Source organism: Musa acuminata, chromosome BXJ3-8, assembly GCF_036884655.1.
Source record: "Musa acuminata AAA Group cultivar baxijiao chromosome BXJ3-8, Cavendish_Baxijiao_AAA, whole genome shotgun sequence".
Classification (NCBI taxonomy): Eukaryota; Viridiplantae; Streptophyta; class Magnoliopsida; order Zingiberales; family Musaceae; genus Musa; species Musa acuminata.
The window spans coordinates 48,885,594-48,913,579 of NC_088356.1; the positions used below are offsets into that span (position 1 = coordinate 48,885,594).

At 39.5% G+C, this 27,986-nt stretch overlaps 2 protein-coding genes and 1 pseudogene across 2 annotated transcripts in view; 2 read left to right on the plus strand and 1 right to left on the minus strand.

Annotated features, from left to right (window-relative positions):
• The window catches only part of LOC135644259 (uncharacterized), a 59,393-nt gene that overhangs the window by 13,444 nt on the left and 17,963 nt on the right, over positions 1-27,986 (minus strand). The window lies entirely within an intron of this gene.
• On the plus strand, positions 8,759-14,412 carry LOC135645658 (uncharacterized protein At4g26450-like; annotated as a pseudogene).
• On the plus strand, positions 17,961-21,335 carry LOC135645659 (uncharacterized; the record flags this gene model as incomplete). Its single annotated transcript, XM_065164285.1, has 4 exons — positions 17,961-18,248; positions 18,332-18,454; positions 19,144-19,362; positions 20,874-21,335. Coding segments are annotated over 4 exons (1,092 nt in total), but the record flags the coding sequence as incomplete, so codon positions are not given.

Sequence of the window (27,986 nt, forward strand, 5' to 3'; positions counted from 1 at the left end):
TTCATCCAAACGTAGGTAAAAGTGAAGTACCTTTCTCTCCGTTCGATCCTGAACCTTGGGGCACGCAATCTTCCCCTTCATCTCGTCGTAAACCCCATCGCAGTCGATGACCGAGGGATCCTCTTTAATTGCCTTTTTGTGTTGCTCCTCGATCTACCAAATTCCGCCCTGCGGACTTCCGGCAAACTTTTGGACTTGCGACGATCCACTTGGCGAGTTCCGACAAGATTCTTTTGGTAAGCTCCTAGACTTCTCGGATTTGTTCCCGCGGAACCTCCGACTGGTCTATTTACCGGATCAGGTCCGATTAGGATATTGGTCCATTTGGATCCATTAATAACTCTTATCGTGTTTAAGATCGAATCCGATCCGCGTGACAGAGACTTTAACAATAACGGGTGTATTTCTTTAAGATTCGTGTCAGTGTGGGATGCTTCGTCCTTTTAAACGTTGTATGCTATCAAAATCCTAAAAAGAGTCGCTTGGGTAATTTTCTTTTTGTCTCGTCAATCTTCCCATCACTTCTATTAAAATAACCAAATACCAATATGTCAGATCCGATTGCCACCTAATTAATGATACGTCCGATACGATACAATAATCCATTTGGCATCATTTTAAATGGTCTATTTACCGAATCCGATCCGATTAGGATATTGGTCCATCTGGATCCATTAACAACTCTTATCGGGTTTAAGACCGAATTTGATCCGCGTGACAGAGGCTTTAATAATAACGGGTGTATTTCTTTAAGATTCGTGTCAGTGTTTGATGTTTCGTCCTTTTAATCGTTGTATGCTATCAAAATCCTAAAGAGAGCCGCTTATGTAATTTTCTTTTTGTCTCGTCAATCTTCCCTTCTCTTCTATTAAAATAACCAAATACCAATATGTCAGATCTGATTACCACCTAATGAATGATACGTTCGATAAGATACAATGATCAATTTGGTATCGTTTTAGATGGTCTATTTACCGGATCATGTCCGATTAGGATATTGGGCCATCTGGATCCATTAACAACTCTTATCGGGTTTAAGACCGAATCCGATCCGCGTGACTGAGGCTTTAACAATAACGAGTGTATTTTTGTTTAAGATTCGTGTCAGTGTGGGATGCTTCGTCGTTTTAATCGTTGTATGCTATCAAAATCCTAAAAAGAGCCGCTTGTGTAATTTTCTTTGTCTCATCAATCTTCCCTTCTCTTTTATTAAAATAACCAAATACCAATATGTCAGATCCGATTGCCACCTAATGAATGATACGTCCGATACGATACAAGGATCCATTTGGCATCGTTTTAGATGGTCTATTTACCGGATTAGGTCCGATTAGGATATTGGTCCATCTGGATCCATTAACAACTCTTATCGGGTTTTTGATTACGCTAATGATCGCACGGAATTACGTTTCGGTCTTATGTGAGACCCCTTTATGCCCTTCTTTTATGGTCATTTCGAATGAACAATTTGAAAGAAGTGATCTTTTAGATGAGACTATGGCGGTGATAATTAGGCTCCAAGAAGATTTCTCAGAGAAAGAAAACCAGTAGATATGTACCCAAAGTCGGATTCGATTGCCACCAATTCGAGGAAAAAATTAGGGTACCTTCTTTTTGTCCGAGAAGGGGAGGAATAAGAGTCGGTGAGCGCGAGGGATGAAGAAGTACGGACTTTAGCTTCGATTTCTGTCGACGCAGAAGGCCTCAAAGCCAGCTCCTCCTCGCCCTCCCCCTCCTGCCTTCGCTTTCGGTGGCGGCGACGACGACGATGACATCGAGAGGGAAATCTCACGGCAGGCGTCCAAGAACAAGTCTCTCTAGAAGGTTTCTTGAAATAGTTTCTTTATTCTTGGTCCGATTAGGATATTGGTCAATCTAGATCTATTAACAACTCTTATCCGGTTTAAGACCAAATCCGATCCGCGTGACAGAGGCTTTAACAATAACGGGTGTATTTCTTTTGATCATTCGAAATGACCATGAAAGAAGGGCATAAAGGGGTCTCATATAAGACCGAAACGTAATTCCGTTCGATCATCAGTGTAATCAAAAGGATGAAAAGTGAAGTACCTTTCTCTCCGTTCGATCCTGAACCTTGGGGCGCGTAATCTTCCCCTTCATCTCGTCGTAAGCCCCGTCGTAGTCGAAGACCGAGGGATCCTCTTTCATTGCCTTTTTGTGCTGCTCCTCGATCTACCAAATTCTACCATCAATCAACCAATCCGCAAGTTCATTTACTCATCAATACCAGGAATAAGGAAACCATTTCAAGAAACCTTCTAGAGAGACTTGTTCTTGAACGCGTGCCATGAGATTTCCCTCTCGATGTCATCCTCGTCGTCGGCGCCGCCGAAAGCGAAGGCATGAGGGGGAGGGCGAGGAGGAGTTAGCTTCGAGGTCTTCTGTGTCGGTAGAAATCGAAGCTGGAGTCCGTACTTCTTCATCTCTCTTGCTCACCGACTCTTCTTCCTCCCCTTCTCGGACAAAAAAAAGGTACCCTAATTTCTGTCTCGAATAGGTGGCAATCGAATCCGACTTTGGGTACATATCTACTGGTTTTCTTTCTCTAAGAAAACTTCTTAGAGCCCAATTATCACCGCCATAGTCTCATCTAAAAGATCACTTCTTTCAATTTGATTATTCGAAATAACCATGAAAGAAGGGCATAAAGGGGTCTCACATAAGACCGAAACGTAATTCCGTGCGATTATCATCCAAACGTAGGCAAAAGTGAAGTAAAATTCTCTCCATTCGATCCTGAACCTTAGGGTGCGCAATCTTCCCCTTCATCTCGTCGTAAATCCCATCGTAGTCAAAGACCGAGGGATCCTCTTTCATTGCCTTTTTGTGCTGCTCCTCGATCTACCAAATTCCACCATCAATCAACCAACCCGCAAGTTCATTTACTCATCAATACCAGGAATAAGGAAATCATTTTAAGAAACCTTCTGGATAGACTTGTTCTTGGACGCGTGCCGTGAGATTTCCTTCTCGATGTCATCCTCGTCGTCGCCGTCGCCAAAAGCGAAGTTATGAGGGGGAGGGCGAGGAGGAGTTGGCTTCGAGGTCTTCTGTGCCGACGGAAATCGAAGCTGGAGTTCGTACTTCTTCATCCCTCACGCTCACCGACTCTTCTTCCTCCCCTTCTCGGACAAAAAGAAGGTACCATAATTTCTGCCTCGAATAGGTGGCAATCGAATCTGACTTTGGGTACATATCTATTGGTTTTCTTCCTCTAAGAAATCTTCTTAGAGCCCAATTATCACCGCCATAGTCTCATCTAAAAGATCACTTCTTTCAATTTGATTATTCGAAATAACCATGAAAGAAGGGCATAAAGGGGTCTCACATAAGACCGAAACGTAATTCCGTGCGATCATCAGCGTAATCAAAAGGATCATGTTTTCATCCAAACGGAGGCAAAAGTGAAGTACCGTTCTCTCCATTCGATCCTGAACCTTGGGGTGTGCAATCTTCCCCTTCATCTCGTCGTAAACTCCGTCGTAGTCAAAGACCGAGGGATCCTCTTCCATTGCCTTTTTGTGCTGCTTCTCGATCTACCAAATTCCACCATCAATCAACCAACCCGCAAATTCATTTGCTCATCAATACCAGGAATAAGGAAATGATTTTAAGAAACCTTCTGGATAGACTTATTCTTGGACGCGTGCCGTGAGATTTCCCTCTCGATGTCGTCGTCGTCGTCGTCGCCGCCGAAAGCGAAGGCAGGAGGGGGAGGGCGAGGAGGAGCTGGCTTCGAGGTCTTCTACGCCGGCGGAAATCGAAGTTGGAGTTTGTACTTCGTCATCCCTCGCGCTCACCGACTCTTCTTCCTCCTCTTCTCGTACAAAAAAAAGGTACCTTAATTTCTGCATCTAATAGGTGGTAATCGAATCCGACTTTGGGTGCATATTTACTGGTTTTCTTCCTTTGAGAAATCTTCTTAGAGCCCAATTATTATCGCCAAAGTCTAATCTAAAAGATCATTTCTTTAAATTTGATCATTCAAAATGACCATGAAAGAAGGGCATAAAGGGGTCTCACATAAGATCGAAACGTAATTCCATGCGATCATCAGCTTAATCAAATGGATCATGTTTTCATCGAAACGTAGGCAAAAGTGAAGTACCTTTCTCTCCGTTCGATCCTGAACCTTGGGGTGCGCAATCTTCCCCTTCATCTCGTCGTAAACCCCGTCGCAGTCGATGACCGAGGGATCCTCTTTAATTGCCTTTTTGTGTTGCTCCTCGATCTACCAAATTCCGCCCTGCGGACTTCCGGCAAACTTCTGGACTTGCGACGATCCACTTGGTGAGTTCCGACAAGATTCTTTTGGTAAACTCTTAGACTTCTCGGATTTGTTCCCGCAGAACCTCCGACTGGTCTATTTATCGGATCAGGTCCGATTAGGATATTGGTCCATTTGGATCTATTAACAACTCTTATCGGGTTTAAAATCGAATCCGATCCGCGTGACAAGACTTTAACAATAATGGGTGTATTTCTTTAAGATTCGTGTCAGTGTGGGATGTTTTGTCCTTTTAATCGTTGTATACTATTAAAATCCTAAAAAGAGCCGCTTGTGTAATTTTCTTAATGTCTCGTCAATCTTCCCTTCTCTTCTATTAAAATAACCAAATACCAATATGTCAGATCCGATTATCACCGAATGAATGATACGTTTGATAAGATACAATGTTCCATTTGGCATCGTTTTAGATGGTCTATTTACCGGATTAGGTCTGATTATGATATTGGGCCATCTAGATCCATTAACAACTCTTATCGGGTTTAAGACCGAATCCGATCCGCGTGACTGAGGCTTTAACAATAACGAGTGTATTTTTGTTTAAGATTCGTGTCAGTGTGGGATGCTTCATCGTTTTAATCGTTGTATGCTATCAAAATCCTAAAAAGAGCCGCTTGTGTAATTTTCTTTTTGTCTCGTCAATCTTCCCTTCTCTTTTATTAAAATAACTAAATACCAATTTATTAGATCCGATTGCCACCTAATAAATGATACGTCCGATACGATACAAGGATCTATTTGGCATCGTTTTAGATGGTCTATTTACCGGATCAGGTCCGATTAGGATATTGGTCCATCTGTATCTATTAACAATTCTTATCGGGTTTTTGATTATGCTGATGATCGCACGGAATTACGTTTCGGTCTTATGTGAGACCCCTTTATGCCATTCTTTCATGGTTATTTCGAATGAACAATTTGAAAGAAGTGATTTTTAAGATGAGACTATGACGGTGATAATTAGGCTCTAAGAAGATTTCTCAGAGGAAGAAAACCAGTAGATATGTACCCAAAGTCGGATTCGATTGCCACTTATTCGAGGCAAAAATTAGGGTACGTTCTTTTTGTCCGAGAAGGGGAGGAAGAAGAGTCCGTGAGCGCGAGGGATGAAGAAGTACGGACTCCAGCTTCGATTTCTGTCAACGCAGAAAACCTCGAAGCCAGCTACTCCTCGCCCACCCCCTCCTGCCTTCGCTTTCGGTGGCGGCGACGACGACGATGACATCGAGAGGAAAATCTCACGGCAGGCGTCCAAGAACAAGTCTCTCTAGAGGGTTTCTTGAAATGGTTTCTTTATTCCTGGTCCGATTAGGATATTGGTCAATCTAGATCCATTAACAACTCTTATCCGGTTTAAGACCGAATTCGATCCGCGTGACAGAGGCTTTAACAATAACGGGTGTATTTCTTTTGATCATTCGAAATGACCATGAAAGAAGGGCATAAAGGGGTCTCATATAAGACCGAAACGTAATTCCGTGCGATCATCAGCGTAATCAAAACGATCAAAAGTGAAGTACCTTTCTATCCGTTCGATCCAGAACCTTGGGGCGTGTAATCTTCCCCTTCATCTCGTCGTAAGCCCCGTCGTAGTCGAAGACCGAGGGATCCTCTTCCATTGCCTTTTTGTGCTGTTCCTCGATCTGCCAAATTCCACCATCAATCAACCAATCCGCAAGTTCATTTACTCATCAATACCAGGAATAAGGAAACCATTTCAAGAAACCTTCTGGAGAGACTTGTTCTTGAACGCGTGCCATGAGATTTCCCTCTCGATGTCATCCTCGTCGTCGCCGCCGACGAAAGGGAAGGCATGAGGGGGAGGGCGAGGAGGAGTTGGCTTCGAGGTCTTCTATGTCGGCGGAAATCGAAGTTGGAGTCCGTACTTCTTCTTCTCTCTTGCTCACCGACTCTTCTTCCTCCACTTCTCGGACAATAAAAAGGTACCCTAATTTCTGTCTCGAATAGGTGGCAATCGAATCCGACTTTGGGTACATATCTACTGGTTTTCTTCTTTTGAGAAAACTTCTTAGAGCCCAAATATCACCGCCATAGTCTCATCTAAAAGATCACTTCTTTCAATTTGATTATTCGAAATAACCATGAAAGAAGGGCATAAAGGGGTCTCACATAAGATCGAAACGTAATTCCGTGCGATTATCAGCGTAATCAAAAGGATCATGTTTTCATCCAAACGTTGGCAAAAGTGAAGTATCGTTCTCTCCATTCGATCCTGAACCTTGGGGTGCGCAATCTTCCCCTTCATCTCGTCGTAAACCCCGTCGTAGTCAAAGACCGAGGGATCCTCTTCCATTGCCTTTTTGTGCTGCTCCTCGATCTACCAAATTCCACCATCAATAAACCAACCCGCAAGTTCATTTACTCATCAATACCAGGAATAAGGAAATCATTTTAAGAAACCTTCTGGATAGACTTGTTCTTGGACGCGTGCCGACGGAAATCGAATATGGAGTTCGTACTTCTTCATCCCTCGCACTCACCGACTCCTCTTCCTCCCCTTCTCGGACAAAAAGAAGGTACCCTAATTTCTGCCTCGAATAGGTGGCAATCGAATCCGACTTTGGGTACATATCTATTGGTTTTCTTCCTCTAAGAAATCTTCTTAGAGCCCAATTATCACCGCCATAGTCTCATCTAAAAGATCACTTCTTTCAATTTGATTATTCGAAATGATCATGAAAGAAGGGCATAAAGGGGTCTTACATATGACCGAAACGTAATTCTATGTGATCATCAACGTAATCAAAAGGTTAATGTTTTTATCCAAACGTAGGCGAAAATGAAGTCCCGTTCTCTCCATTCGATCCTGAACCTTGGGGCACACAATCTTCACGTTCATCTCGCCGTAAACCCCGTCGTAGTCGAAGACCAAGGGATCCTCTTCCATTGCCTTTTTGTGCTGCTCCTCGATCTACCAAATTCCACCATCAATCAACCAATCCGCAAGTTCATTTACTCATCAATACCAGGAATAAGGAAACCATTTCAAGAAACCTTCTGGATATACTTGTTCTTGGATGCGTGCCATGAGATTTCCCTCTCGATGTCATCCTCGTCGTCGCCGCCGTCGAAAGCGAAGGCATGAGGGGGAGGGCGAGTAGGAGCTGGCTTCGAGGTCTTCTTTGTTGGCGGAAATCGAAGCTGGAGTTCATACTTCTTCATTCCTCGCGCTCACCGACTCTTCTTCCTCCCCTTCTCGGACAAAAAGAAGGTACCCTAATTTCTGTCTCGAATAGGTGGCAATCGAACCGACTTTGGGTACATATCTACTGGTTTTCTTCCTCTGAGAAAACTTCTTAGAGCCCAATTATCACCGCCATAGTCTCATCTAAAAGATCACTTCTTTCAATTTGATTATTCGAAATTGCCATTAAAGAAGCGCATAAAGGGGTCTCACATAAGACCGAAACGTAATTCCGTGCGATTATTAGCGTAATCAAAAGGATCATGTTTTCTTACAAACGTAGGCAAAAGTGAAGTACCGTTCTCTCCATTCGATCCTGAACCTTGGGGTGCGTAATCTTCCCCTTCATCTCATCGTAAACCCCGTCGTAGTCAAAGACCGAGGGATCCTCTTCCATTGCCTTTTTGTGCTGCTCCTCGATCTACCAAATTCCACCATCAATCTACCAACCCGCAAGTTCATTTACTCATCAATACCAGGAATAAGGAATTCATTTTAAGAAACCTGCTGGATAGACTTATTTTGGACGCGTGACGTGAGATTTCCTTCTCGATGTCATCCTCGTCGTCGTCATCGCCGAAAGCGAAGGCATGAGGGGGAGGGCGAGGAGGAGTTGGCTTCGAGGTCTTCTGTGTCGGCGGAAATCGAAGCTGGAGTCCTTATTTCTTCATTCCTCGTGCTCACCGACTCTTCTTCCTCCCCTTCTCGGACAAAAAGAAGGTACCCTAATTTCTGTCTCGAATAGGTGGCAATCGAATCCGACTTTGGGTACATATCTACTGGTTTTCTTCCTCTGAGAAAACTTCTTAGAGCCCAATTATCACCGCCATAGTCTCATCTAAAAGATCACTTCTTTCAATTAGATTATTCGAAATGACTATGAAAGAAGCGCATAAAGGGGTCTCACATAAGACCGAAACGTAATTCCGTGCGATCATCAGCGTAATCAAAAGGATCATGTTTTCTTCCAAACGTAGTCAAAAGTGAAGTATCGTTCTCTCCATTCGATCCTGAACCTTGGGGTGTGCAATCTTCCCCTTCATATCGTCGTAAACCCTGTCGTAGTTAAAGACCGAGGGATCCTCTTCCATTGCCTTTTTGTGCTGCTCCTCGATCTACCAAATTCCACCATCAATCAACCAACTCGCAAGTTCATTTACTCATCAATACCAGGAATAAGGAAATCATTTTAAGAAACCTTCTGGATAGACTTGTTCTTGGACGCGTGCCGACGGAAATCGAATATGGAGTTCGTACTTCTTCATCCCTCGCGCTCACTGACTCCTCTTCCTCCCCTTCTCGGACAAAAAGAAGGTACCCTAATTTCTGCCTCGAATAGGTGGCAATCGAATCCGACTTTGGGTACATATCTATTGGTTTTCTTCCTCTAAGAAATCTTCTTAGAGCCCAATTATCACGGCCATAGTCTCATCTAAAAGATCACTTCTTTCGATTTGATTATTCGAAATGACCATGAAAAAAGGACATAAAAGGGTCTCACATAAGACCGAAACGTAATTCTATGCGATCATCAACGTAATCAAAAGGTTAATGTTTTCATCCAAACGTAGGCAAAAGTGAAGTACCTTTCTCTCCGTTCGTTCCTGAACCTTGGGGCACGCAATCTTCACCTTCATCTCGTCCTAAACCTCGTCGTAGTCGAAGACTGAGAGATCCTCTTCCATTGCCTTTTTGTGCTACTCCTCGATCTACCAAATTTCACCATCAATCAATCAACCCGCAAGTTCATTTACTCATCAATACCAGGAATAAGGAAACAATTTCAAGAAACCTTCTAGAGAGACTTGTTCTTTGACGCCTGCCGTGAGATTTCCCTCTCGATGTCATCGTCGTCGTCGTCGTCGCCGGTGGAAATCGAAGCTGGAGTTTGTACTTCTTCATCCCTCGCGCTCACCGACTCTTTTTCCTCCCCTTCTCGGACAAAAAAAAGGTACCCTAATTTCTGCATCTAATAGGTGGTAATCGAATCCGACTTTGGGTGCATATTTACTGGTTTTCTTCCTCTGAGAAATCTTTTTAGAGCCCAATTATCACCGCCAAAGTCTCATCTAAAAGATTATTTATTTTAATTTGATCATTCGAAATGACTATGAAAGAAGGGCCTAAAGGGGTCTCACATAAGACCGAATCGTAATTCCATGCAATAATCAGATTAATCAAATTGATCATGTTTTCATCCAAACGTAGGCAAAAGTGAAGTATCTTTCTCTCCGTTCGATCATGAACCTTGGGGCGCGTAATCTTCCCCTTCATCTCGTCGTAAACCCCGTCACAGTCGATGACCGAGGGATCCTCTTTAAATGCCTTTTTGTGTTGCTCCTCGATCTACCAAATTCCGCCTTGCGGACTTCCGGGAAACTTCTGGACTTGCGACGATCCACTTGGCGAGTTCCGACGAGATTCTTTTGGTAAGCTACTAGACTTCTCGGATTTGTTCTCGCAGAACCTCCGACTGGTCTATTTACCGGATCAGGTCCGATTAGGATATTGGTCCATTTGGATCCATTAACAACTCTTATCGGGTTTAAGATCGAATCCGATCCGCGTGATAGAGATTTTAACAATAACGGGTGTATTTTTTTAAGATTCGTGTCAGTGTGGGATGCTTCGTCCTTTTAAACGTTGTATGCTATCAAAATCCTAAAAAGAGTCGCTTGGGTAATTTTCTTTTTGTCTCGTCAATCTTCCCTTCACTTCTATTAAAATAACCAAATACCAATATGTCAGATCCGATTGCCACCTAATGAATGATACGTCCGATACGATACAAGGATCCATTTGGCATCGTTTTAAATGGTCTATTTACCGAACAGATCCGATTAGGATATTGGTCCATCTGGATCCATTAACAACTCTTATCAGGTTCAAGAGTTGTTAATGGATCCAGATGGACCAATACGATAAGAGTTGTTAATGGATCTAGATGGATCAATATCCTAATCGGACTTGATCCGGTAAATAGGCAATCTAAAATGATGTCAAATGAATCCTTGTATCGTATCGGACGTATCATTCATTAGGTGGCAATCGGATCTGAAATATTGGTATTTAATTATTTTAATAAAAGAGAAGGGAAGATTGACGAGACAAAAAGAAAATTATACAAGCAGCTCTTTTTAGGATTTTAATAGCATATAACGATTAAAAGGGCGAAGCATCCCACACTGACACGAATCTTAAAGAAATACACCCGTTATTGTTAAAGCCTCTGTCACGTGGATCAAATTCGGTCTTAAACTCGATAAGAGTTGTTATTGGATCCAGATGGACTAATATCCTAATCGGTTCTGATTCGGTAAATAGACCATTTAAAACGATGCCAAATTGATCCTTGTATCGTATCGGACGTATCCTTGTATCGTATCAGACGTATCATTCGTAGAAGTCCTAATCTAGAATATTGATCGTCTTTTCTCCTCTCCGGTCTATAGTCTTTTTGAGATTTGTCCGAAACCAAGATTTTATCGGTGGTGAATGATGAGTGGGGGGAGACCAAAGGTGGTTGGAAGATTAGATTTACTAGATCAGGTCTGATTAGGATATTGGTCCATCTGGATCCATTAACAACTCTTATCGGGTTTAAGACCGAATCCGATCCGAGTGACAGAGGTTTTAACAATTACGGGTGTATTTCTTTAAGATTCGTATGATGGTCCGGATTGGGGTAGAGAGAGGAAAAGAAATGGGCCGTGGAACGAACAAAGCAGAGACTATTCTGATAGTATGGAGGAGGACAACGATGACTTTGCCCCGGGGTATCGTAGAGATCGGCTAAGTGGGTACGAGGAAGTGGGAAGCTGTATCGCTGAAAATGAACAGCACTCGAAGGGAGAAGTGGTGGGTGAATCTGGTTCAGAGCTTGATGATGCTGGATCGAAGGCGAGCTCAAACAGTACCAGGAAGGATGTTCCCACGGAAGTGGATGCCGATGAGAACAAAGGGGCAGAAGAAGTGTTGGCTTCGAATTCAGAAGCTGGAGGAGTTAAGAGTGGTAAGTATGATGCGTTAGAGAAAAAGATTTCCACGGAAGAGTACTCAACCGTGAAGCCTGATGGAGTCGAGGAAGGTGTTTCCTCTCTCAGCAATGATGGTAGTGATCTATTGAAGCTCAGTGGTTTTCCAAAAGTGCCAACGCGACCGCGGTCATCACTGTCACATAAAGGTCCTACAGATGACCATTGCCTCAGTACTGATGGTGGAAACAAGATTGAAGTTGTTCCTAAAGGAGATTTTGAGATGGTTATAGATGATGTTCCAACTGATGGCTTCTTAAAAGAATCGCATGTGGATCACTCTGACCATTTGAAATATGAAGAACAAGCTAATTCTGGTGATGTTGATATCAAATCCTCTAAAGAAACAATAGAGTCTCCCTGTGAGCCACAGATGAACCTCCTGCATTCAACATCATCTGCTATGATGGTAGATGTAGGGAAGGAGGATAAGTTTGCTAACCATGTGAGTCAAGAGGAGGAACACGAGAAACAAATTAACTCATCTTTGCCTACTGCATCTCAGCAAAATCAATTCTCTCAGCTTGATGGTTCTAGACAAACTCAGGCTAGCCTGTTCATGGAGATGCCACCTCAGAGTGAAGAAATGGAGGCAATCGATCAATTGAAACAAGTCACTGCCAATTTACCTCCAAAAGTTGAAGCTCAATCATTCATGGAGATGGAAGATGTAAAGCAAAACCAACCAACTTAATTTAAAATCTGTGATCTGAACCTAATGGAAGCTCCTGAGATAACTGAGATTCCCAGTGATCCTCTTTTGAATGATTGTAATATTTCAGCTCCTCCTCTGGAAACTGAGAAACAACTTTCGGTTGATTTTGGCCTGTCGATAAATAGCAAGGCCAAAGTTACTTATGACTTCAACCGTCTTTCAGGTGATGACAAAGTGATTCCAGTAATTGATTTGGAAGACGATTCTCCAATTGAAGTGAATGCCTGTAATCCTTCGAAGGCCAAGTAAGTTTTTTTCATATAGCTGGTCAATTTGTGGAATGTTTGATATTTCTATGCCATTTTTTCTTGAATTTATTAGACCTTAATATTTGCACTCCTCCCTCACTAGATGAGTTATTCCTGATGTGGTAATAAAGCAGGAACGAATTGATATATCCTGTAGAGAATGTTATGAACCACACAGCACATTCAGATGACCTTCCTGTCATTCAGGACAGCTACAGTCTAGCCATTTCTGACTACCCGGGAGCTGATATGTCATGCAGCCCATCAGTACAAGCAGACCTTAATAACCTTCAAGTTGGAATTGATCTTCATGGTGCTGAGGTATATGCATGGCTTGTTAACAGAAATCCTGTTCTTCAGATTAAATTCTTCTTCTGCTAGTTAATCTCTTGAAGATAATCTTTCTGTTCTTTCATATAATCCTGTTACAAATATAAATCTGCTATTTTTTTTCTTTTTTGTCTGTTTTTAGGGGTTTCCTGGTGTTGATGATTCAATATATGGATCTCTTGGAGATATAGGTTTGTATTATTTGCTGCAGTTTTTGTTGTTTTCTATACAAATTATCATTTTTCAGGAGTTAACTTTGATTAGTGCTAGTAATTCACTTCTATTTTTGTTTTCCCCCCACAAAATTAGTCTTTTCTTAGCAGTTAGCTTTTTATTTTTGCAATCATTTGAATTTTGAAAGTTCTTTAACATATTAAAATTCAAGTTATTACTACTGTTGGATTTTCATGAGATTTTTCTTTTCATGAAATAGAAGGCAAAGCCATTTAAATTTAGTAGATAAGATTAGAGCTAAAATTTTGGTACAACACAAAAGATAGGGAAAAAACTTGGAATGAGTAGTAGTCCCCTACTCTGTCTTCCTTCATCTCAGTTCTAGTGCTTAGTGGGACTTGGGGCTAGATTCCACTTTCAAATCCAAATATGAAAGTGCCAGGTGGTGAAATTGTATCTTGAGCCTTGCCTAATCCATCTAGCAATCCTGGTTGACCTTGGAACACCTCAAATGCCTGCCATGCATATTAATCTTCCCACCATCCGAGTGAAAGTAAGCCTTGTCACATGCATCTTGTAGTGACACACAGCAGCACGAAGCTGTCCAAGTTTGAGTTCAACTGGAGAGTCTTGCTAAGGTTGAGTTCAAGTTCAGTTTCCTTCGCAATAGTCTTTTAGTACATGTACATAAACAACCTATATGTTAACTAAATACATGGAAGACTAACACGAGTGCAACAAAGTGCTGTCAAATTCTGGTTCACTATCTGTGTACAGTGTGTATTAGTAGGAATCAATTGTGAGGTTGGGTCATGGCATTACAGTGAGGTTGCTCTTTTCACAACCAGGTAACCAAGTTTCATGAACATAGCAGCTTGAGGGGTCCCTAGACCCAACCTCAGTATAGAGTCTCGTATACTAGGCATTTTTCAAAATTCTTGTCATTTGAAAACCTATGTCAAATTTTGAAAAGATAAGCCATGCCAAAAACATGTCCAAGTATGTTCACCTCATAACACTAGCTATGCCAGATCATCTGAATTGGGTTAGGCTGAATTTGCATATTGGCACAAACATTTCCAAGCTCAATTCATAATGGTTTCGAAATACTTGTTACGGTAATAAGCTGGTGAAAATGGAGTGTATTTACTGTTGTACTTAATTTTTTATTCTCTCTTTTTGCTTGAGGATTCATCTGATGTGTGGTTGTATTCATTGTAAATTGCTTTACATGAATGATTAAGTTTGGATATTGAAGCATATTAGATAGTTTTCCAAGTTTGTTTTAAATGTTTGCTACACAACATTTTGTTTTATAATTTTAACAATATTTTTCACTTGTAGGATTCATGGAGGTCTGGGACCATCCAACACAAGATTATGAGAAGTTCTTTTGAACCTTTAACTGTGTTGTGGCAATTTAAGTAAGGCTGCTTATTACTTATCCTCCAGCCAGTATCTGGATTTCAAACATCTAGGATTTTAGACAATAAATAGCACATTGATATATCAACTATCAGTTGCTGTGTCCAGTATCTAAACCACATGTCACAAAGTTGTGTTCTGCTTTTGTTGTCTGCTGCTTTAAATTCCTGCCATTAACTTTGTCCTTACCTTGTGAGAATGGTTGTTTTGTACCTTGTTCAGTAACTTCTGTTTGCCTGTTTGAGGAGAGGCTTTCATCTAATTCAATAGTCTATTGTTTGATGATGAAGGTTAACATTGATTAACTTAATTGTGCTCTATGTAGCTAATATTGCTGAAGTATCATTATCAGTTAATGTTTTATCTCATTATATTTCCAGATGTTCTTTTTCCCACTAATCTTATGTTTAGTGCTAGATTGGCTTGCAGTTGGTAGATCCTTGTAACACATCTAAGTTCGATTTCTAGTATATTTTATCAAGATAAATTAGAAATTCTAGAGGTTGCCTCTTGGCTTTCCAGGGAAAGGAAATGAGAATGAGAACACATAAGTATGAAAATTTTGTAAAGAAGTGGACTACTAGTGTTCAAAGAATTGGCATGTGAAACCATATAATGAAGAGTGAATGAAACTTTTTATTGCTGTTAGAAAGGTCCATGAAATTTGAACCAAGTCTTTTACTGGATTGAATGCTCAAGGATATAAAAATTTGTGTTGCATTAGGTTGGTCAAATCGGACAATGTGTAATAAAAACATCAGATTTGAGATAAAAATAATTAAAATATTAAAGGAACCTAAATTTGGGGAAAAATTAAAATTAAAAATAAAAAAAAACTTAAAGCTTGTTATTTTCCTCAACTTTTGAAACTACAACAGAAAGTTAAAGAAAAACTACTCAATTTTCTAGATAAAATCCCCTAAATGTTCAATTTATGAATTTTGAATTTCACCAAAATTTCTAACTTTCTATTTTCATCTTTGATTACTTGTGAAAAGAAACTCTAATAGTCTAGCTCTGGCTAATCATGTATCATATATGAAAACATCAGACAAAAATCATCAGGAGCTACTTATTGTCATATATAAAATTTATGCCTAAAGATTACTAAAATGTAGTTTTTTTATGACATTACTGAAATCTAGCCTTCTGAAGATGATTATATTTTTCTAAATCTGCTTTCATTGTGTACCATGACATATACAAAAATCCTTGATGTTGACATGGTGATCGGTAGTACATGCATGTTTTTTTATTGTGTTCTTAACCCTGTTTTATTTGCTTTTTTCTCTTTAAAAAAAGAATAACTGAGTTCCTCCTCCATTTTTGGCAACCATATGGAGAGGTGAATCTCTTATAAATAATGTCACCGTCCACGTTCATTGAAGAAGCCATCTAACAATTAACATCTGAAGTGTCAATGAGTTGTTCCCATATTGTGCTAAACTTCTCGAGCTGATTGGACCAATTCAGGATAAAACCAATGATCTTGGATTCAATTTTCTGAACTAGTGTAAGGGTTCACCAGAGGTTTTATTTTGTGCCAACTAAATTGCCCAGATCCATAAACGATTGGGACCAACTTAAGGACACATACATGGTAACAAAGCAACAGGATGATAGCAGAAGAAAGGGTAAGAGAACGTTATTCGGACAGAGTAGAAGAATTTGATGTGGTAGACATTTCTTTTTTGGTATGATGGATAATTATGGCTAAGGTTTGGTAAATTGTCGAAGAGGATTGATTAATTGAAGCCGACACTGATAAGATTCATGAGCTGGCAACAAGAACATTTATATTCCATGAAGAGCTGTCGGTTGCTAAACACATGGTTCGGCTGAAGGAAGAGGTCTAGGATCACACATTTGACCATTGTTCTTAGTTGCGTAGCACGTTGCTTTAGAAATTGAAGCAGAACTTGGATGTTTCACAAGACCAACTGTTATATGTTTCTACAATGGAAAATCAGACATGGTGCATAATTAACCTGAAAAGCAAATAGTTCTTGCAGAGGACATTCCTACATCTATTGAGCGTGGATGTTGCCTAGGCAATCTACTTAGAAAGGATTGATAGTATTTGAAGGCAAAGATAGAGAAGCTTGGCTTACCAGGCTGTTTGCTCTTAGCATTACTCAATAGCCAAAGGTGAAATAGTTTTCTTTGGGAAATAGACTTGGATTGGATGTGGGTTCATAGTTTTTATGAACTCAATGGTAGTGGTTGATTTAATCAATTCAAGGGTTGTGATTTAGAACAACCTACAGGGTGGTAGGCTTAAGAATTTGAGAAGAGAGTTGATGGAAGGTAAAAAAAGGGGGAGGATTCAATTTAACATACTTAATTCACAAAAATTTCAGTCGAAACAATGAAAGAACAAGTAATATAAATTCTAACACATACCAGTTATGAGGAGGAAGAAGATACTTTATCACCCTTCTTGACCAGCTTTATTTTGATTTGAGCTTGGTTCAAGAGACCTATTGATAGTTTTTCATTTGGAACCAAACTCTTACAAAATGCAACCTGCAGGCTTTTTTGGGTGCCTACTATAGGCTGATTAGTGATTTTTCTCCCTTTCTTTTCAGAATTCTAATTAACAAAAGTGTCTGAATTGCATGTAATTTTGTTTTAAGGAGTATCCGTTCCTTAGATAAAATATAAATTTAAAATGCAAAAAAATAATGTTGGGTTTTCTTAGCATGTTCTTTATGTTCATCTATTTCCTAATTTTTCTATTTTTCCTTCTTATTTGTCACAAGACCCTGCATTTGTTTTCTTTTTATAATTTTAATGTGACTTAATACAACAAAATTACTCAACCCATCGTTCTCTCCTCCCTGCCCCTACTTTTATCTGCTGGTGAGCAATTCAGCAGTTGGATCTGTTGTATTTCATCACAGCAGCGAGACAAATTACCTCATCTGAAAGCCTGCTGTTGTCAGACTTCTTGTCATGATGGTCATTGTGCCATCAAGCATTCTTCTTCAAAGCCATCAAAAGACAATTACATTGTATAGCAGGTATGACATGAGAAAAGGTGAGATTAGATGAATCAGGACTTGAAACTTGATTTTTGATAATAGTTGTCTTTAAAGCTTATGTATAAACATGATTGTTATGCTTTAATTGTTGTTGCTTTGGATGGAATTTTCACCTGAAATTAGTGGAGGTTAATCATGAAACTGCTTCCCCCCATTAACAAACTTCATATCATAAAATAACTTGCGATGCTGCCAATAGTGGCAAGTGATCTGTGAACATAGAATAAGCTATCTTGTTTTGTAATTTTTGGAAATTGAAGAAAAAGTGGACTTGTTTCTTTACAATAATGTTCTTAGTGTCATCTCTGTATTATATTTGGTCTTTAGTTGCAAAATAATCTAGAGGATCATCTTCACTGCAAGTTTGGTCTTTAGTTGCAAAATAATCTAGAGGATCATCTTCACTGCAAGTATGTCACGTACATTAGCGAGAATATAGGTGTAATCTATGTTTTGCTGTAAACGGGAGCATCTGAATTCATAATAACCGTAGACTTTCTTGCTTGCTAGAATGGTTAAAATATGACTTGTTTATTCTCATTTTGAGCAAAATAAAGGTTCCGTGTCAAGAATATAATTGTCATCTTTTGCATATTCAAAGGTTCTGTTGGTCAATTCTGCCTTCAAAGCCAGCGCAGAGGACCTCGAAGCCAGCTCCTCCTCGCCCTCCCCTTCCTGCCTTCGCTTTCCGCGGCGACGACGACGAGGATGACATCCAGAGGGAAATCTCACGGCAGGCGTCCAAAAACAAGTCTCTCCGGAAGGTTTCTTAAAATGGTTTCCTTATTCTTGGTATTGATGAGTAAATGAATTTACGGGTTAGTTGATTGATGGTGGAATTTGGTAGATCGAGGAGCAGCACAAAAAGGCAATGGAAGAGGATCCCTCGTCCTTCGACTACGATGGGGTTTACGACAAGATGAAGGGGAAGATTGCGCGCCCCAAGGTTCAGGATCGAACGGAGAGAAATGTACTTCACTTTTGCCTACGTTTGGATGAAAACATGATCCTTTTGATTACGCTGATGATCGTATGGAATTGCGTTTCAGTCTTATGTGAGACCCCTTTATGCCCTTCTTTAATGATCATTTCGAATGATCAAATTTAAAGAAGTGATCTTTTAGATAAGACTATGGCGGTGATAATTGGTCTCCAAGAAGATTTCTTAGATATGTACCCAAAGTCGGATACTTTACAAAACGAACTCACCTTATTACTCTTTTTGAAATTGGTTTTCCCTCGTGTTCAGGGTGGGGCAGGTGTGACGATGATTATTTTTCGTATCTTCTCCATTCCTTTCTTGAAATAAACATGGGATACCTTTTCCAGTTTTTTTTTCTTTTTCAAGTTAGTCGATCTCTCATACAAAGAGTATTGAATTATATTTTGGTTGAAATACAGATCAATAATAGGATACAAAGTAAAGCTTTGTGGACTTTATATGTTTGCTTTGGCACAATAATTAGCATTTTAATTTTCAATTGTGCTTTGTTCAAGTACGATGTGAATTCAAAAATCCTAATTCAGTAGTTCTTTTTCGGCGGCATCCTTTTTGTATTAAACCTAAATTGTGGGAGAGGATCGACCTTATTTTTTGAGTGCTTAACGATTAAGAATGCAAGTTAAAAATTTTATGTCTGTGTTTGATCTTGGTTACAGTCAAAGTATATAGAAACACTTATGGAGAAAGCAAAACAACGTGAGGGGGAACATGAAATTGTATATGAGAGGAAGCTGCTGAAAGAGAGGAGCAAGGATGATCACCTTTTTGCAGATAAGGAAAAGTTTGTAACCGGTGCCTACAAGAAAAAGATAGCAGAACAAGAAAAATGGTTAGACGAAGAGAGGCTGCGCCAAATTCGTGAAGAAAGAGATGATGTAAGTGGCTCATATCTTTCTCTTTGCTGCTTTGCTTTATTTTTCTTGTTGCATATGTAATGTGATTTATGCAACCTTTTGTGCATAAAAAACATCCACTGTTCAACAAAATGTGGTGTATTCGACAATTGATTTTGTTTTTCTCCGGTGGAAGAATAAAAGCTTAAAATCACTTCATTGTTGTAGAATCAGCTCATCAACAATTGCCTTTTGTATGTTTATCTGGACTTTTTTGAGAAGCCAAAACTATGAGTTTGTCGGGGTCGTGAAACATGGTAATACTTTTATTAGAACTTATCAATTTATTGTTTGAATGTGCTTCCAATTTCGAGTCCTGTTGTACATACTTGTGTCATCTTCTTTTGTTAAATTTAAATCCTTTTGGTATTAACATCAAATAGAAATACTTTCGATAACTTTTGTAGATTTATAGTGATGAAACTTATTAAGTGTATATTTCGCCTTCGGGAGTATTGCATTTGTGAGCATAATTATTGAATTTATCTATTAGCTAATTGATGAATTGTAATATTAGCTATCAAGTATTAGATGCTATTTGGTGTTGGCCACATGGAATGAGACCTTGGTAAAAGTATTGCATCCAAGGTTCACATCTTAGTCATCTATTAATATAAGCTTGGTGGTAATTTTGATTTTTTCCATAAAAATTGAATTTATCTGATTTTGGTTTTTTGTATTGATTTTAATTTTTCTGTGACCTTATCCTATCATCATCTTTGTCCAATACTCCAACCATATTGTCCCAACCAATTGTTGTATTATTATCCCCTTCTTGTTTACCAGTCTTGACCTTCATCTCGATTTTTAAAACCTTGATAAGATCAGAATTTGGACAGTTTTGGTTAGGGGTTTGATTAATACCCAGTTTAGTCAGATAGGCTATCAGATCACATCGTGTTAAGATATGTTACACTTGTAGTCTTATAAACTATAATCTTCCAATTATGAAGCACGGTGAGGTGTCTTGAGGGTTTGAGTGGATTTGACAACCTTATGATCAGCATGGTTCATGTCTTTAACATCAGTTAGGGCAAGACTAAGGAGAGGACAAGACTTATGATGGTTCTCATGTTATTGTGAAACATGGAGCACCATAATTTTTTTACGCTTAGTCAGTATGATTGGTCCTTCTGGTGACAATACTCAAGTTTAATGTTCCGAAACTTAATGTGAATTTTCTTTTATGTTATCAACCATAGTGTAAGAAGATTCATTATGAGTGAAGGCTTCTAGTTATTGTATGTCGAATCCAATTCAAATGGTTGCTTTCAGCAATGATGCAATTCAAATTTGACTAGTATTTGAGTGATAAGTTGTTTTATGATGCAATTAAGTGGGACTAGCAATTTCATTATTTCTCAGGAGTGATCACACTTCTCTTCGATGCTTTTACTTTTTTAGTTGGTTATCATGGTCATTAAATTTCATTATAAAGCTGCCATTTCTTTTCTTTAATCAGTTAATGTAATCGACATGACTGCTTCATGTAGGTAACCAAGAAGAGTGACTTGAGCGATTTTTACTTTGGGCTCGGTGAGAATGTAGCTTTTGGTGCTCAGTCAGAAGATGCCACAAAACGGAAGGAACAAAAGCCACCCGGAGGCACTTTAGCGGTACCTGAACATGGCCCTACTGAGAAGAATGCACAGACAGATTATACTCGGGATACAGAGAAAGATGATACCCAAGCCAAGACTTCTAGTCATACACAGAACAACTCTGAGCAAGCTGTAGAGTTAACAACATCAGATGTTACTGTAAAAGATTACGATGATGGTGATAAATTGGCAGCTGTGGATCAATCAACTGAACGTTACACGAGAGGTGATGACGCATTGGCTTCAGCAAGAGAGCATTTTTCTAACTCGAAAGAGAGCAAGATAGCAGTTGGAAAGCAGTTGTTTCGTCTCTATTTAGCACTTATATCTGGAGTTAAAATTGGTATTCTCTGATGCCATTTATAGTAACCTCATCGTTTATTTAGTTTTTGAGGAACTCAAGAAGTGCACCTCTTGGTAAGTTTGCTGTAAGCATTTCTCCAAAATGAGCAAAAGAAGCATCAAATTTTTCATGTTAGACGCTTATTTATACACATAAAAGTTGTTTGAAGTGACAGTGGTCAGTCTGTATATGATTATGAACAGAGGAGTATGCAGCCGAGGCTGGTGAAGTCGAAGTTGCTATTATCAAAATTGCACCAAGATAAAAATGATGTAAACGCAAAAGTTGCAATAACATAGACCTCATTTGTAGCTTCTTCAGTTATTTGTATCAATCTGAGCAGCAGTAAGATGAACATAGAAGTTCAATTCTGAGAAGAATTCTATCAGGAGAAGTATTGCTTGTCTGGGGAAGTGGCAGAATTTTTTTTTTGTCACTGCAGATTGTTGTCCTATAATAAATAATAGAATTTAGGCCTTCTCTAATGGCAAATAGAGAACAAAATCACTTCTAAACAAACAACAAATTTTGCAGGGAAATGATGAGCCACCGCTTCAACAATTGGAGAAATAAAAAAGAGAGAGGATTCTATTATTAGGGAATAAACAAACAAAAGCTTTAACTTTAGTTGGAGCCAAAAACAAAAGCTAAAGATGGAGGGGAAGAAATTATAACGTCACATCAAAATGATTTCAGATGTTGTGGGGAGAAGCAACGGGAAAGATATCTCGTTCACATTTCAGCTTCATCCTTGGGGGTATCATTAGAACCAGAGAGAGCGTGCAATAATATATAGTCAGACTACAGGAAGGTTGTCATAATCCTATAGCGAAAATGCCATTAAGATTCCTCCAAAATCTAATCTTCCAACCACCTTTGGTCTCCCCCCACTCATCATTCACCACCGATAAAATCTTGGTTCCAGACAAATCTCAAAAAGACTATAGATCGGAGAGGAGAAAAGAAGGTCAATATTCTAGATTAGGACTTCTACGAATGATACGTCTGATAAGATACAAGGATACGTCTGATACGATACAAGGATCCATTTGGCATCGTTTTAAATGGTCTATTTACCGAATCAGATCCGATTAGGATATTGGTCCATCTGGATCAATTAACAACTCTTATCGGGTTTAAGACCGAATTTGATCCGCGTCACATAGGCTTTAACAATAACGGGTTTATTTCTTTAAGATTCGTGTCAGTGTGGGATGCTTCGTCCTTTTAATCGTTGTATGCTATTAAAATCCTAAAAAGAGCCGCTTGTGTAATTTTCTTTTTGTCTCGTCAATCTTTCCTTCTCTTCTATTAAAATAATCAAATACCAATATGTCAGATCCGATTGCCACCTAATGAATGATACGTCCGATACGATACAAGGATTCATTTGGCATCGTTTTAGATGGTCTATTTACCGGATCAGGTCCGATTAGGATATTGGTCTATCTGGATCCATTAACAACACTTATCGGGTTTAAGACCGAATCCGATCCGCGTGACAGAGGCTTTAACAATAACGGGTGTATTTCTTTAAGATTCGTGCCAGTGTAAGATGCTTCATCCTTTTAAATGTTGTATGCTATCAAAATCCTAAAAAGCGCCGCTTGTGTAATTTTTTTTTTGTCTCGTCAATCTTCCCTTCTCTTCTATTAAAATAATCAAATACCAATATGTCATATCTGATTGCCACCTAATGAATGATACGTCCGATACGATACAAGGATCCATTTGGCATCGTTTTATATTGTCTATTTATCGGATTAGGTCCGATTAGGATATTGGTCCATCTGGATCCATAAACAACTCTTATTGGGTTTAAGACCGAATCCGATCCTCTTGACAGAGGCTTTAACAATAACGGGTGTATTTTTTTAAGATTCGTGTCAGTGTGGGATGCTTTGTCCTTTTAATCGTTGTATGCTATCAAAATTCTAAAGAGAGTCGCTTGTGTAATTTTCTTTTTGTCTCGTCAATCTTCCCTTCTCTTCTATTAAAATAACCAAATACCAATATGCCAGATCCGATTGCCACCTAATTAATGATACGTCCGATACGATATAAGGATCCATTTGGTATCGTTTTAGATGGTCTATTTAACGGATTAGGTCCGATTAGGATATTGGTCCATTTGGATCTATTAACAACTCTTATCGGGTTTAAGACCGAATCCGATCCGCGTGACAGAGGCTTAAACAATAATGAGTGTATTTTTTTTATCATTCGAAATGACCATGAAAGAAGGGCATAAAGGGGTCTTGTTGAATCTCGTATTTTGATGATGAAACTACTTGATATATGTTTATGATTTAATCTGCGTTTTGAGTGACGCAGGATGCTTCGATCGGGATGAGACAATTAAAGCAGGAAAATCATGTTGTGCCGGAGGAACATGTCAGAAGATTGGACGTCGGGCCGGTGGATTGGTCGACGTATCGACAGAAGGCTTCGGGCCGTGGACTCGGGCATCGGACCAAGAAGAGCGGGTATTGTGCCAAGGATATTGGAGTTGCGGAGTCAACTGGCCGATTGGGCAATAGGCCGCAGGAAAGGACGATGCGTCGAAGAATCGGACGAAGCGTCGAGGGACCAATGACATGCCGGACAACTTGGTTAATTGCTTAGGATTAATTGTCTCGATCGAAGCTTTTGTTTACATGTGCAGGATTAACTACGATGAAAGTAAGACATGCAGCAGGAGTTGCGCCGGAGTCAAGACAATGATCACGTTGGGAGTTCGAGAGTTCGACGGAAGTTCGGACAGTCATCGGAGGTTCTGTGGGAACAAATCCGAGAAGTCCATAAGCTTGCCAAAGAAGCTCGTCGGAACTCGCCAAGTGGATCATCGCAAGTCTAGGAGTTTGCTGGAAGTCCGCAGGAGCATCACCGAGGGTTCATCGGATGATCGACGGAAGTTCGCCGGAAGCTCGCCGGAATAAGCGATTGACGCACCGGAGCAAGCTGCAGAAATTGTCTTAGGAATTATCGTAGTTAGCATAATAATTAAGTTGGAAATGGGAGGTGATCCCATTAACTTAATCTTGGGGCAATTGGGCCCCTAAAAAACCCAAATTGGGCCGAATGGATCAACCCATTCGGACCCTGATTGCTGTGAGAGGTGCAACCGCCCAAGCCAGGAGGTGGCACCGCCTGGGCTAAGTCTCCCAGCAAGACTGGGCGGTGCAACCACCCCAGCCAGGAGGTGGCACCGCCTGGGCTCAGTCTCCAAGCGAGACTGGGCGGTGCAACCTCTCTTGACAGGAGGTGGCACTGCCTGAGCTCAGTCTTCGAGCTCTGCCAGGCGGTGCAACCGCCTCAGTCAGGAGGTGCAACCGCCTGAGCTCGGTCTTCGAGCTCTGGCAGAGAGGTGCAACTACCCCTGACAGAGGTGGCACCGCCTAGAGGCTCAGTCTTCGAGCTCTACCAGGCGATGCAACCGCCCCAGTCAGGAGGTGCAACCGCCTGATCCCGGAATTCCGGGAATTGACAGTTTTGAGCTCCAAATTTGAACTGGGTTGGGACCTATAAATACCCCACTCATTCAACACTGAAAGAGTAAGAACTTACACTCGAAATCTTGATCTTTCTCTGTGATTCTTAGAGCTCAAAATTATTGTAAAGGCCAAAAGTTCTCCTCCATCTGTTCTTCCATTTTCTGAGTTGTAAAGAGAGGAGAGAAAATTTATGTAAGGGTTGTCTCCTAAGCCCGTCAAAAGGACTGAAACTGTAAAAGGGTGGTTGGCCTTCACCTATTGAAGGAAGGCCTCTAGTTGACGTCGATGACCTCGTCGGTGGAGGAAGCCAAAAGTGGAGTAGGTCAAGATTGACTGAACCACTCTAAATCTCGGTTTGCATTATTTACTTTGAGCATTTTATCTTTACTGCAAACCTCCTCAATAGCTTACTGCCTTCTACGCTTTTACGAACGAGTTTCTAAGTTCAGAGCTTTCCGAATCTGCGTTTAGACATAAATCAGCTTTTTCGTACGATCATCATATTTCAGTTTACGTTTACGTTTTAATTTCAATTATAACTGCAAACTGCCTTCTGCGCATTTACAAAACGTATCTCAAAGTTCAGTATTTTCAGAATCGACATTTAGACGTAAACCAGTTTTATCGTACGAACGTCATATTTCAGTTTGCGCTTGCATTTTGATTTCCATCATAAACTGCAAACCGCCTTCATAGATTTACTTTATCGTCATCTCGCTTAATCTTAAGTTAAAGTAATCTTAGAATCGGATTTTACACCGAAATCGCTTTTATCAACGAACGAAGTTTTAATAGTTGAAAGATTTCCGCTGCACTAATTCAAACCCCCCCCCCCCCCCCCCCCCCCTCCCCCTCTTAGTGCTCTTAATCCTAACAATTGGTATCAGAGCCCGGTTTTTCTCATTTCGGATTTACACACACGAGAAATGGCTCTTTATGGCTTTCAAGACGGCTTATCAGTTTTTCGTCCATCGTTGTTTAGCGGATTGGACTATACTTATTGGAAAACTCGAATGAGAGATTTCTTGATTTCTATGAATTTAGATTTATGGAATATCGTTGAAAACGGTTTTCAACTTCCCTCTAAACCGATGAACGAATGGTCGGATTTGGAGAAGAAGTATTTTTCTTTAAACGCAAAGGCTATGAATGCCTTATTTTTCGCTTTGGACAAAAATGAGTTCAATCGGATTTCTATGTGCGAAACGGCTTTTGACATTTGACGAACACTTAAAATCACGCACGAGGGAACTATTAGAGTCAAAGACTCGAAAGTTAACATTTTATTACATGATTTTGAGCTTTTAGAAAGGTCCATGAAATTTAAACAAAGTCTTTTACTGGATTGAATGCTCAAGGATATAAAAATTTGTGTTGCATTAAGTTGGTCAAATTGGACAATGTGTAATAAAAACATCAGATTTGAGATAAAAATAATTAAAATATTAAAGGAACCTAAATTTGGGGAAAAATTAAAATTAAAAATAAAAAAAACTTAAAGCTTGTTATTTTCCTCAACTTTTGAAACTACAACAGAAAGTTCAAGAAAAACTACTCAATTTTCTAGATAAAATCCCCTAAATGTTCAATTTATGAATTTTGAATTTCACCAAAATTTCTAACTTTCAATTTTCATCTTTGATTACTTGTGAAAAGAAACTCTAATAGTCTAGCTCTGGCTAATCATGTATCATATATGAAAACATCAGACAAAGATCATCAGGAGCTACTTATTGTCATATATAAAATTTATGCCTAAAGATTACTAAAATATAGTTTTTTTATGACATTACTGAAATCTAGCCTTCTGAAGATGATTATTTTTTTCTAAATCTGCCTTCATTGTGTACCATGACATATACAAAAATCCTTGATGTTGACATGGTGATCGGTAGTACATGCATGTTTTTTTATTGTGTTCTTAACCCTGTTTTATTTATTTTTTTCTCTTTAAAAAAAGAATAACTGAGTTCCTCCATTTTTGGCAGCCATATGGAGAGGTGAATCTCTTATAAATAATATCACCGTCCACGTTCATTGAAGAAACCATCTAACAATTAACATCTGAAGTGTCAATGAGTTGTTCCCATATTGTGCTAAACCTCTCGAGCTGATTGGATCAATTCAGGATAAAACCAATGATCCTGGAATCAATTTTCTGAACTAGTGTAAGGGTTCACTAGAGGTTTTATTTTGTGCCAACTAAATTGCCCAGATCCGTAAAGGATTGGGACCAACTTAAGGACACATACATGGTAACAAAGCAACAGGATGATAGCAGAAGAAAGGGTAAGAGAACGTTATTCGGACAGAGTAGAAGTGCACCTCTTGTAAGTTTGCTGTAAGCATTTCTCCAAAATAAGCATCAAACGTTTCATGTTAGACGCTTATTTATACACATAAAAGTTGTTTGAAGTGACAGTGGTCAGTCTATATATGATTATGAACAGCTACAGTCTAGCCATTTATGACTACCTGGGAGCTGATATGTCATGCAGCCCATCAGTACAAGCAGACCTTAATAACCTTCAAGTTGGAATTGATCTTCATGGTGCTGAGGTATATGCATGGCTTGTTAACAGAAATCCTGTTCTTCAGATTAAATTCTTCTTCTGCTAGTTAATCTCTTGAAGATAATCTTTCTGTTCTTTCATATAATCCTGTTACAAATATAAATCTGCTATTTTTTTTCTTTTTTGTCTGTTTTTAGGGGTTTCCTAGTGTTGATGATTCAATATATGGATCTCTTGGAGATATAGGTTTGTATTATTTGCTGCAGTTTTTGTTGTTTTCTTTACAAATTATCATTTTTCAGGAGTTAACTTTAATTAGTGCTAGTAATTCACTTCTATTTTTGTTTTCCCCCCACAAAATTAGTCTTTTCTTAGCAGTTAGCTTTTTATTTTTGCAATCATTTGAATTTTGAAAGTTCTTTAACATATTAAAATTCAAGTTATTACTACTGTTGGATGTTCATGAGATTTTTCTTTTCATGAAATAGAAGGCAAAGCCATTTAAATTTAGTAGATAAGATTAGAGCTAAAATTTTGGTACAACACAAAAGATAGGGAAAAAACTTGGAATGAGTAGTAGTCCCCTACTCTGTCTTCCTTCATCTCAGTTCCAGTGCTTAGTGGGACTTGGGGCTAGATTCCACTTTCAAATCCA